Raw genomic sequence first — 11,542 nt, 5'->3', positions numbered from 1 at the left:
CATTTTTCAAAACTGTATTTTATTTATAACCAACATTACAACAACAACGAAAAACCCAAACACCTCCCACACGACATGAGAAGCTACAGCCACTATAACTACCACTGTGATTATTCAAGACATACTGCTCCTCTCAAACCCAGTCAGAAAAATGTTTGTGCAAAAGCTTCCAGTGCAAGTAAACCTGTAATGAACTTTTGTAAAATCCAAAGGGCTTGAGTTGGAGCCCAGTCCAGATCATCGTGCTGAGTTAAGGCAATACAGTTTGAGGCATTATTTTTTTCCCCCCACTCCACTCCCTTTCTCCCGCTGTCCAGTCAGACCTGTGGGATTGCTGACCTGGGGCAGCAGAGCTGTGCTGCAGTGGACCCAGCAGCACACACTGGCCTTTCTTCCACCCCTTCAAGTAATCGCAAGTGCTCTGTCACTCGTTAGCCATCAGCAGCTTTCCTACACAAGACTGACTTCGGCTGCCAGTCAGACACCACCTCGGTGTTGCGGAACCTCCGTAGCAAGGGGCCCCTCGCCCACGTCGCTGTGGCAGTTGTGACTTCCCCTGGCTCCAGCCTGGCCGGGAGGAACCGAGCCAAGTCCCCTGTGCCGTGTCTCACCGGGCTACCGGCCCCATCCCCGCCCCGTGGCAATTCAACTGCTTCAGTAACCCGCTGACAGAAGAAGACTTACTGCAAAACAAACCCCGAGGGCTCAAGTATAGTCTGTTAGTAGAGGACACGTTTTTACCACAACCTGATTTTTAGTTTAAGTACCCTGTATCTGTCACCAGTTACAATCCTGCCATGCTCATCAGTAGGTTCTTTGCCAGTCCCTTCCATAGTTGTGCGTTACCGATACCGCACACCTGATGCTGTCATCCTTTACCAGCGTCCACATGATCCACATCTCGGTCGGGCTTAGTCTGTGCACAATCATCAGCTCTTTGTACAAGCAAGGATCAAAAGGATTGAAAGGTTTCTGGATCCCGAAAGTCTTAAAGCCAGCGTGGTTCTTTGGGGTCACTGCCATCTTTGCCAGACACATTCCCACAAAGACATCATCTATTGGGAAAAGCTCCATGTCCTCTGCAGTGCTCTGGAGGCGGCGCACTGTCTCTCTAGACATCACATAGCCCCCTCCACCCGCATAGAGGGGATAGAAGGAGGCTCTGTACATGGACTCTGGAATAAAGTATTTGACCTTGGTGTTCCTGATGGGTCGGGCATTGGTGATCACATCCCCAACAAAGAGATCCTGTTCAGGGTCCAATTCTTGGAGGAACTCAACAATGTTGTAAGTGTTGATAAAGACATCGTCATCGCCCTTCAGCACAAATCTGGCATGCAGGCAGTCCTCCGTGAACCACCGGAGGAAATGCAGCTCCTTGAGGGTCAAGTTGAAGAAGTTGTCAACAAAATCCCACTGCAAGATGTCATCAAACTCCTGGCTCTCGTAAGCCAGCAGCTGGTGAAGGGACTGTACCTGGATTTTGGCCTCCGAGCGCCCTAGAAGGAACACCAGCCTGATGCGCTTGCCACCGATGGAGACCTCCTTCCCCCACGTGTTCCTGATTGCCACCCGCCGGTCTACGTTGATTGGGGAAGACTTGATCACCAGCAAGAGGAACGTCTCTTTGCTACACCTGGAAGGCTTCAGCAGGACCGAGAAGTTCCGGCAGTGCTTGTATGTTAAGAAGACACGGTGAAGCTCCGGGAGGGTGAGAGAAGAATTGGCAAGGGTCAAGTTTGGCAAACACTTGCTGGGTTCAGCATTGTCCAGAACCAGAGACTTCGGTTTGTGCTTCACTACATCCGCTTTCTGGTGTGTGGACGACGCTGCCAGCTTTGCCTCTTTCTTCAGGTAAAAAACCCACGCCAGCAGCATGACAGAAAAGGCATAAAGTGCGAGGTTTTTAATCCTGGGATACATGGCAGCCCGCGGCGCGGAACCCAGGCCCTGTGCCGTCAGAGGAAGACAAGCCGTGTATGAATTAAACCTGCACACTTACACTTTCCACTCGCAGCGCTCCCACGCCCACCGTCACGCAGGCACCGAGCAGCACGACCCAGCCCGGGGAGCCGCTGGGACGGGGCTCGGCGTTTCCCTTCGCCGTTCTTTTCCTGGGTCCCAAGACCGGGTGCTGCCGGGCTCGCCCCGGGAGGGCTCGGGAACCGGCGGGGAGACGAACCGCACCACGCCCGGCCCGGGGAGAGCGCGCCCGGCCCGGGGAGAGCGCGCCCGGCCCGGGGCGCGCAGCCAGGGCTCGGAGCCCGCTGCCCCCCGGTGCAAACCCCCCGCCCCACTCTGCGGAGCCGCCACCGCCGAGACTTACCGGGAGCCGCTGCCGCTCCGCTCCCGCTCCGCCGCCCGAGGAGCCCGGCCGCCCTCGACAGGCCCCGCCCCCGACAGGCCCCACCCCCTCAATGCTGGGGCTTGTGTCCGCTGCACACCGGCACCGGGCACTGCCCCTTGCACGTTGCACACCCCTAATTGCACACCCACCCTGCACACCCCTCATTGCACACTCATCCTGTACACCCCACCCTGTGCACCCCTCACTGCACACCCACCCTGCACACCCCTCATTGCACACTCATCCTGTACACCCCACCCTGTGCACCCCTCACTGCACACCCACCCTGCACACCCCTCATTGCACACTCATCCTGTACACCCCACCCTGCACACCCCCCCCCTGCACACCCACCCTGCACCACGCACACAAGCCCTGCACGTTGCACACCTGATGTCTCATGTTTTTTTCCTACTCTGCTCATTCTAAACTTGTAAATAGACCAATGACGGGGTAAATCACTGAGTTAAAAGTGTTGCGATCAAAACAAGGAACCTGGAGATAAGGGAGTGAGTTACTACAACTTTGTCTAAACAACGTGTGTCTGGTTAATGTTAAAAAGATTGATAGAGGATCATCCTGCCCCAGGAAGCACCACAAGATGGATGATTGTCTGAGAAGAAAATCAGCAGTAACTGGGGAAAAGATAAAGGCCGTGGGGGGGGAGGCTGCCACTACCACCTCCATTTAAGATCAAGAAGCCGTGCTCGCCCTCCCTTTGAGTTTGCACAGAAGAATTAAAAGATACCGTAACTCTAAATCGAGACCCAGCATGTTGTTAACCACTGAGGGACAAAGTGATATGAAACTAACCACTGGTCATTACAATAAACTCGTGTGTAGCCTGAAGTGTATATATACACTGAAGTTCTGTGCAGGGTGCTGGCTTTGTGGAATTAGCACCTCGCACCCCGCTCTGCGCAGACATGGAATAAATAAATACCTCTGCTCTGGGTGTATATTGGGGTATTGCACACCGGGTGAACAACCCCACCTGAGGGACAACACACCCACCCCTGCACACCCCACATTGCACACCCCACCCTGCACACCCACTCTGCACACCCCACATTGCACACCCCACCCTGCACACCCCACATTGCACACCCACCCTCCACACCCCACACCAACCCAGCAGCAGCCCCAGGCGACCACAGGCCCCATGGCATCTCCTAGCTCTGGTGATTCAGCTGAACCAGCATCCCTTCAGTGTCCCCACGGGTTTTATTTTCCACTCACTCTTTTGCTACGGACACATTACTGAGTCCTCCCCACTGCCATGGCCACGCTCTCCTGGCTCTGGGTACTGGCTGCCTGGGGCCACCGAAGCAGCTGCATCTGGAATTGAACCGTCAGCGGCACCAGCTGGAGCCTTCGACCCTCCTCCAGTTCAGCAGAATCTTTGTTTTTAATCTTTCCTGTGGAAAGAAGTAAATCTGTCACTGTCTTGACGGAGTAAATTACCTTAAAAGCAGCAGTCTGCAGGGGGGGGAATGCCCACTGTGTTAGCACTGACTTCCGGGCCTTGAGGGAAAACCTATTTGAATATGACTTTGGGTAAGAAACCCAAAAAGCATCTTTAAGCAGGCAATCGACTGGGGTGTGATCTTGCTTTTTGTTGTTAAATTCCCCTATAATTCCTAGGAAAAAAAGAAAGATGCAGAAATAAATCATTTCAAGGATCCTGGAAAATCAAGTGTGGGGTAAAGTGAGACCTACGTGATCCTACTTCCGAAGACATCCTTCAATGTCTGGGCAAATTGTTTGCTCGAGACAAAGCTTGCTGCCTTCCCTCTTTGAGCCGTCTGGAAGGGATCCCAATTCCTCTGAGAGGACTTATTATTTGTGTGCATTTGCCGACTGGGGGATGCAAATCAGCCTCAGCTCCCGGCTCTGAGAGCGCCGGTCCCTACGCAGCCTCGCTGGACACACGAGGGCTGGGAGCCGTCCCCCGTGCCGCGGAGTGTGGCCACCGCCGCAGCTCCACGGTGGTACGTGGCACCCGGGTGATGAGCAAGTGCCCAATGACCACGGCACAGTTTGGTGACTCGCAGAGCAGCTGGGGCTCGCAGACACTGCCTGCAGCGGCACTCGAGCAGCCCCCCCGGGCTGTGTCTGCCACCCCGACTGCAATTGGGGTGTACTTGTGAGTCACAGCGGAGCGCATGGCCACAGGACACTGCTGGCACTGGGTGTAGCAAGCTGTGGGGGCAGCTGATTTTTAGACACTTTTTGAAATATGCACTCAGTGGCCTTAGCTGTGCAGCCAGCTCCACCTGCACGAGCATAAGAGGACACCAAATTAAGCACCAGCCTCTCATCACTCTGGGTTTCCTGCATCAGCAGCGGTTTTCTGTGCATGCAGCACCATCTCCGGCCACACAAACCCCGGCAGAAAGGGCTCGTTCTCGCTCCAGCTGAAGGGAAGCCCTCCTGCATACGCACTGACCACAGGCACTAGCGTGGAAGGAAGTAAAAAACGACACTGCTGAACTTCAGTTCTTTGACAGCAGCTCCCTGCAAATTGCAAATACACAACCTTTTGTGGGGAACAATAATTCAAGGAGGTTTTGCTTCTTTTCAGGTAGCTGGGAAGGCCATCTGGCTTCCTTGAGTGCAGACACAGCCTAGGACTGCAGGTCTCTTAGATCCTCCTCAAAGACAGGGATCTTGCCATGGGTGATGGGGCATGGAAAAGCAGCCCAGAAGGAGGGGGAAGGAGGTTAATTGCACTCTTAAATTATTAACTAATTCTGATGCCAAAGCAGGGACATGAGGCTCCTTTGGTAGCTCTGAGCAGCACCAAGGAGGCCTGGCCTGCTCTGTGCTCTCCTTGACCCATGAGCAGTTTTTCAGTCACCCCTTCCCTCCCCCACTTCCTCCTGCTCTTGCATTATCCCTCCGATGAGCTGGCACTGCAATTTTTGTAGTCAAAACAAGATTGCTGGAAAAATAACCTGCAAGAGGCAGAGTGAGGTTTGTCTCCAGTGCATTAAGCAATGCTGCTGGCTGAGCAGACTGTGACTCTGCACATGGGGACACCCGTCAGGGGTTGGGGTGGTCTCTTCATGGGTGACAGCAGATCGGGGGCTGTTCCCAGCCCTGCTGTGGGCTGGCTGGGACACCTGGGGCACCCTGTGCATCTCAGCTCTAAACTAGAAGGAATAATCCCCTCTGCAGAGCCCTTGGAGATGTGAGCTGGAAATGGATGAGGACGTTATTATGCATCCCAGACAGCACACCCCGCAGCTGCCCGCGCCAGCCCACGCCACTGGCCGCAGTTGGCAGCCGACACAGTGAGCAGCGCATCTCTCACCCAAAAATCTGCTTCGCCCTTCTCCCCTGGCACGCAGAGCTGGTAGGTGTGTGCCACTCCCGGGACAGCCAGCAGCCCACCCTCAGCGCTTGTCCAGACACCGATTCAACAAGGTGTGCGGGTGCGTGTCTAACCTCACAGCCCCCACAGTCAATGGATGTATTCAGAGCCCCAAGCTCAGGATGTGAGTAAGCGCCCTGCTCGGCAGAGCTGGCAGAGCTGGCAGCGACCTGCGGCTGCCTGGGGCCGGGCACCGCTGCTGTTTGCTCTCGCACACGCCACCCTCCACCCAGCCAGCTCCAGTCTCAGTCACCTTTGGCAGGCACCGCGGTTTTCTGCTCGGCCTGACTTTCTCTCTCTGCTTTTGGTTTTCTGCTCTTCTCTTTGCCTTCTTTCCTGTCCTGCGGAGAGGGATGTTTCCATAGTGTGTTGAAATTCACTGCCCGCGTTCAGTCCTGTGACAGCCACCGCCATCTGGGTTCTGTCACTGAGATTTAAAGGGCAAAGGAAAGGGGTGAGGGAAAGCAGGAGCGCAGTGGCGGGGCTGCTCAGAGAAGAGAATCCAGGAAATAGAAAGTGTCGGTACAGCCGGTGCATGTTGTCATGCCAAGAGAGAGAGAGCATCGGAGGAAGCACGAGTGGTTGCTTTCATATTCTCAGATGGAAAAATAAACTCATCTGTTTTCTTAATCTTGGCCTATAAAAAGTAGCAGTACTCATTGCTAATATCAACATTAAATAGTGATACCAGCAGTGATGGATGGTGCTTAGGCAGGATTATTTCAGCCCCATTTTATGGTGAGGAGAACGGAGGGATGGACAGGAGGGATGCCTGGGCCAGCTGTAGGGCAGGACGTGCTGAAGTCCGTCCCTGGCAGCCCTGCCTCACCGCTCTGCCCCAGGACACACTGCTTACCGTCCCCTCCAGACTTGGTGGCTGCAGCGGCTGCTCAGTGATCAGGACCCCAAAGTCACACACAGTTGCCACCAGGTCCTCAGTGGCCAGCAGGGCCTCCAGGGTCACCCTCCCGGTGCCCAGGGTCCTCCGAATGGGAGGGTCGCTGCGGAGTTCACGTGCCTTCTCCTTCTTTTTCTGCTTGTCCCTGGGCACAGGAACCTGCAGAGCACCAGCACGGCGACAAGCCTCAGCAGAGGGTTGGGGTCCCTTTCTCAGACAGCAAGCAACCCTGACCCAGCCCCTTGCCCACTGCTGCATCCAGACCGAGATATATGTGAAACCACTGCGGCCTTCTTCCCATAGTGAGGGGGGACTTTGTCGAGAGGTCTGAGATGGAGGAGATACTCTCGGACACACCAAACTGGCCCAGGGGAAGGGCCCTCATTCCCCCATCATAATTTTTGCAGCTCAGATGGTGTTTGGATATTGTTCTCTCCCAGCATCCTACCTTGGCACCATCCTTCTGCAGCCTCTGTCTTGCCTTCTCCTTCATGACTGTATTTTCTTCTGGATCAGCACCGACAGGCCACGAGAGCACCTGCCCGGAGAGAGGAGCTGGTGCTGCAGGGGCTGGAACACCTGAGGACCCAGGTCACCGCCATCGCAGGCTGCCTCCCAGAGGGAACACAATACCACTGCTGGGCCTCCCAGCAGCTCTTTCCCCTTTCATCCAGCTCTGCCACACACTCACCTTCTCCTCCATGACTGAGATGATTGTTCCAGACATCAGGTAGGACTTCAGCCCCACTAAGTCCTTGGCAGTGTGCTCCCTCCTGTAGCTGCAGTTGATGGTGTCCGCCCAGGGCTTTGTGGGGGTGACAAACACCTTTGCTGTGCAGGGACACAAAAAAGCTCTAAGGAGAGAGCTCTCCTTCCTGAGGACAGGAAGGACTCCTGGGACATGAGCAGTGCCAAATCATTATCCATCAGTCTCAGTAACAGCCCAGCTGCAGCCAATGCTGCGAGGGATGTCCCAATGCCATCACGTGCCAGGAAGAGCCGTAAACCTGCCCTGAGCACTGAAGCAGGGGATTTATAATTCATTACCAGAGTGGGCCTTGGGCTCCTCCATGGCTGCAGGCTCCCGCTGGCCCTTCATTTCCCTCATGTCCTGAGCAGATCTGTCCACATCCAGGGCAGCCACCACGGGACACTGATGGATTTTTGTTACCTGGAACAGAGAGGGATCTCTTGGCAGGGCCTGTCTGCTTGTGTTTGAGTCAGGACCAGGAGGCAGAGCTGCCTCCGAAATCCCATTCCCCCGCCCATTCTCATCATGGGAAGAAGGGGCACCAGTGCCAGGGACGGGGTCTGCTGCAGACAGCACAAGGGGGGCTGTGAAGGCACTTCCATGTCCAGAGCAGTGCTGGGCACCCCGAGAGGGATGGGGAACGTGGGCAGCAGGGACTTGTCCCGCCAGATGTGGCCACACGTGAATTCTGTCCCCAGTACTGCTGCTGCCCACACCAGATCCATTACAAACGGTCTCTCTCCACAGCCTGGAGGTGAAGTCCCCCTTGCTGTCCCCTGCCACTGCTTGTTGCCTTCAGGACTTCAGTTAAGCACAAACCTCAGTGCTGCTGCTGTCCTTGATCTCCTCTCCCTCCGCAAACTCATACGTCACACAGTAGCTGTAGGTGATCACCGGAGCCTGAGAGCCAACCTCCAGCTGCTGAAGAGCGCTGGGATCGGGGACTCCCTTGATTTCCCCAACACTCACAACCACTCGTGCTTCGCTCCTGATCAGCTCTAAAAGGAAGACAAGCTGCAGCATGCTCCTTCCAGAGCGAGGAAGGCACAGAGCAAGAGGAAACCTCCAAATGGTGTCCCGCCACCTGGCATCCCTCCCTGCCGCCCTGTGCTAACGTTGTGACAAGCCACTGCCACATGGGGTCACTCCAAAGCCACGCAAACATCTCCTGGCTTGGTTGCTTTGCCTCCCTAGTTAACATTTTAGACCAAAGAGCACATCCAGTGCATAAACTCATTGAGTAGGGGCCATCAAGAAGGGCTTCGCATCCCCGGGTGTCCCCAGCCCCTTGCTCTTGTCCCAGTCAGGGACGTGCCACACTGCAGAGGTGGCACCGCTTCGTGCAGACAGTGCAGCACCCACGTGAGCGTCTTCCCCAGTGGAGATGTTCCTCTTTCAGCAGCTAAAGAGGAAAATGCACCATCTGAAACCAGACAGTGTCTAGGAAGCAAAGATGGGGGCAGGCCATGACACTGAGGCAGTGGTAGGAGTAGGTCGTTCTTGCAATCTTTGGACCTGACTAAGGCTAAAACAACCTCGATTGTAATTACACTGCTGCAGGGTCCTCTGCCTGTCTCCCCACTTGTACTAGTGGGGTAAAAAGGCCCAGAGAAAGGTCTCCATGGGAGGAGAGGCAGGAAGGATGTCAATACTGGATCCAAGTTTGCCCTGAGGACTCCTAGCTCAACCACAACGAAACCACCTCCTGAGTCACAGGGTCAGCGCATTCAGGTTCAAAGGCAAAGGCTCACCTGGCTGCCTCGCCAAACCGTGGAACTGGTGCCTCTCATCAGGCCCTATGCGGATGTCATCGAGGATGCAGAGCTTGGGCAGGCTGTCCACGAGGAAGCCTCTGTAAGTGGGAATGAGAGCCAGTGGGTTCCCCTGGAGCACCAGGACACGAAGCTTCTGCAAACTGGACAGTTGGGAGACCAGCCCCAGCAGATCCGTGAAGTTGTTAAAGCTTAGATCAAGGGAGACAAGATTTGGCCTAAGGAGAGAACCCAGAGAAGAAGGTTAGGCAAACAGCATCCATCCAAGGATAGAGAACTACTGCCCTGGATCAAAAAAAGAAATAAAAATTGTGTTTCCCCAGCACAAAATGGGTCAAACTGGGTACAATCTCAAGAGGTTAATTCCAAATTCCTGAGCCATATGGTCCATTGCCAGTCTTCCCCACAACTCAAAACCATGTTTCTTTAGCATCCATTAACCACCCCACTGCATCATTTAGTGATGCAGCCTAAGCTTTAGATCCTTCCCAGCACAGACTCCCAGCAGGGGCTTTGGGAAGGGCATGGAAGAAGGAAGCTGCCCAGGGACATGGGAACTGGAGTGGGCAGGGTGTCAAGGCCATTCCCCAGGTGATCTCCCCATTTCACACCTTGGCCACAGACCAAGACACCCTCTAAGCATGAGACAGAAGAGACAGAGCGCTCTGCACAGGCATTGGACACAGAGCAAAGAAACAACCCTGCTGAAGGTCTGTAATTTCCTAACGTGTGCCACCTTGTTGGCTTGAGGTCATCTGCTCACATCCGCCCACCTCCCTTTCAGGGGCCCACGTTCAGCCCGTGGCGTTACCAGAAGTTCGCAGTGAGGTACTTGTCCTGCAAAGGGTCACACAGCCTGTTGTGTCCCAGCCCCAAGTGCTGCAGCTCCGGAGGAGGCTGAGCGCACAGGTCCCGCAGATCAGCCACAGCATTGCAGCAGAGCTCCAGGACCTGCGCGGGACAGAGGGAACAACAAACGCCCTTTCCAATGAGACATTGCTGGCACTCCTTCGAGCTGCTCGGCTCGCACAGTGCTCTCAGACAGGACCTCCTGCCCCGTCCTGCCGCTGCAAGGCACCGCTCACTCACCTTCAGCATCCGGGGCAGGTTGACTGAACTTATCTTGCTGATGTGGTTGGCACTGAGGATGAGCTCCTCCAGCTGCTCTAACTGCAACAGACCCTCATCGACCTCCTCTACCTGCAAAGAGACAGGTTTGGCCAACGTGTCTCCAAGCCACCTCATGGCCATGGTGACACAGACATGTCGTGTTGATCCACGTGACATGTGTAACACGGATTAGTGCAACACGCTAGGTGGGGGGGCCAGTAGCTCCACCTCAGCTGCAATAGTGGGAGCTGGGAAGACCCTGAGATGGGGAAGGTGTCCTTTTCCCAGGATATTTTCCCTCCCACCAGGAAGACGTGGGTTCCTGGCCCAGACATGGGTAGCGTTACAGGCACCAGCAGCTGCACTTACACCCTTGCCAACGATCCGCAGGGACCGGAGGACCTGGAAGATGTTGGAGCCATGGATGAGCTCAGGCGCCAGCACAGCCATTTCCCGCAGGTGCTGGTCCTGGGGGCTGCAGTCCGGCGGCAGGGCCCAGGGGCTGTGCCGGTCGCTCAGCAGCTCCATCCGCGCCTCGGGGCTCTCTTCACCCAGCAGCATGGCCTCCTCCTGCCCCACTGGGTCTGGCCCCAGCCCCGGCTGGCCTCTGTGGCGGCTCGTGCGTGCATCAAAGCGGGACTTGCTCTGCAGAGGAGAGGGGAGCAGCAGTGACAGCCCTGCAGACCCCCTGCCACATCCCATGGCTGTGCCCCCCCGACCCCTTACCCAGCTGCCAAGGCCACAGGGGAAGTCCTGCAGACCCAGGCGCCGAAGGTGCTTCCAAAAAGCAGCTGAGACACTGCAGTGGCCGGGTGCTGCCATCCAGCCCCAGCCAGGCAGGGAACTCCCTGGCTCAGTGGCAGCGTCCCCGTTGCTAGGAGATGGTGGGGACGCAGATGCCATGGGGACTGGGGACCAAGTTCTGCAAGCCAGGCCCCAGGGCGAGCCTGGGACAGCACGGAGCTCCCCAGGCTGGGTATAAATCCCTGGTTTTCTGGATCTCCCCCTGGGGTTCTGGGGGCTGCTCCCCACCAGGGAAAGTGGGTGGCCTCATGCAGCATTTGCAGTGTCAGCCCTGTCCCCTGGCCAAGGACCTGTGGCATGGCATTTGCCATTTCACTTATCTACATCCTGAGTGTCACTCAAGTTTCAAGGAGGAAGCAGTCAAGTTCTCACTTAGCTGCACTGCTGTTCACTCACCACTGTCACAGCAGCCCAAGGCCATCGGAAAACAAAGTTCACAGCTAAAAATACCGGCTCCTACACTTGGAAAAAGTAGATGAGCCCC

General features: G+C 55.7%; 2 protein-coding genes across 2 annotated transcripts; both read right to left on the bottom strand.

Annotated features, from left to right (window-relative positions):
* On the bottom strand, positions 1 to 1,923 carry B3GNT4 (UDP-GlcNAc:betaGal beta-1,3-N-acetylglucosaminyltransferase 4). The gene has a single exon (XM_074887480.1). It carries the CDS (start codon positions 1,921 to 1,923, stop codon positions 805 to 807), a length of 1,119 nt encoding a protein of 372 aa, XP_074743581.1. The 3' UTR covers positions 1 to 804.
* Positions 1,924 to 3,604: 1,681 nt separating this feature from the next.
* On the bottom strand, positions 3,605 to 11,076 carry LRRC43 (leucine rich repeat containing 43). The gene is made up of 12 exons (XM_074887479.1): positions 10,947 to 11,076; positions 10,624 to 10,832; positions 10,234 to 10,344; positions 9,956 to 10,095; positions 9,124 to 9,362; positions 8,192 to 8,370; positions 7,669 to 7,792; positions 7,313 to 7,452; positions 7,070 to 7,159; positions 6,571 to 6,780; positions 5,977 to 6,064; positions 3,605 to 3,765 (listed from the first exon to the last, which is right to left on the bottom strand). Exons 1-12 carry the CDS (start codon positions 11,074 to 11,076, stop codon positions 3,605 to 3,607), a joined length of 1,821 nt encoding a protein of 606 aa, XP_074743580.1.
* Between the last annotated feature and the right edge of the window lie 466 nt (positions 11,077 to 11,542).

Source organism: Strix uralensis, chromosome 17 (genome assembly GCF_047716275.1).
Source record: "Strix uralensis isolate ZFMK-TIS-50842 chromosome 17, bStrUra1, whole genome shotgun sequence".
NCBI lineage: Eukaryota > Metazoa > Chordata > Aves > Strigiformes > Strigidae > Strix > Strix uralensis.
The sequence above is the reverse complement of the archived record's forward strand: the minus strand, read 5'-3'. Positions and strand labels throughout refer to the sequence as shown.

Excerpts from the sequence above, each read along its gene's own strand:
- B3GNT4 (XM_074887480.1), bottom strand. The coding sequence starts at position 1,923 with ATGTATCCCAGGATTAAAAACCTCGCACTTTATGCCTTTTCTGTCATG.
- LRRC43 (XM_074887479.1), bottom strand. The coding sequence starts at position 11,076 with ATGGCAGCACCCGGCCACTGCAGTGTCTCAGCTGCTTTTTGGAAGCAC. Across the intron at positions 7,453-7,668 it reads GGAGCCCAAGGCCCACTCTG|CAAAGGTGTTTGTCACCCCC; the intron begins GTAATGAATTAT and ends GTCCCTGCACAG. Across the intron at positions 3,766-5,976 it reads AACCGCGGTGCCTGCCAAAG|GAAAGATTAAAAACAAAGAT; the intron begins GTGACTGAGACT and ends TTCTTTCCACAG.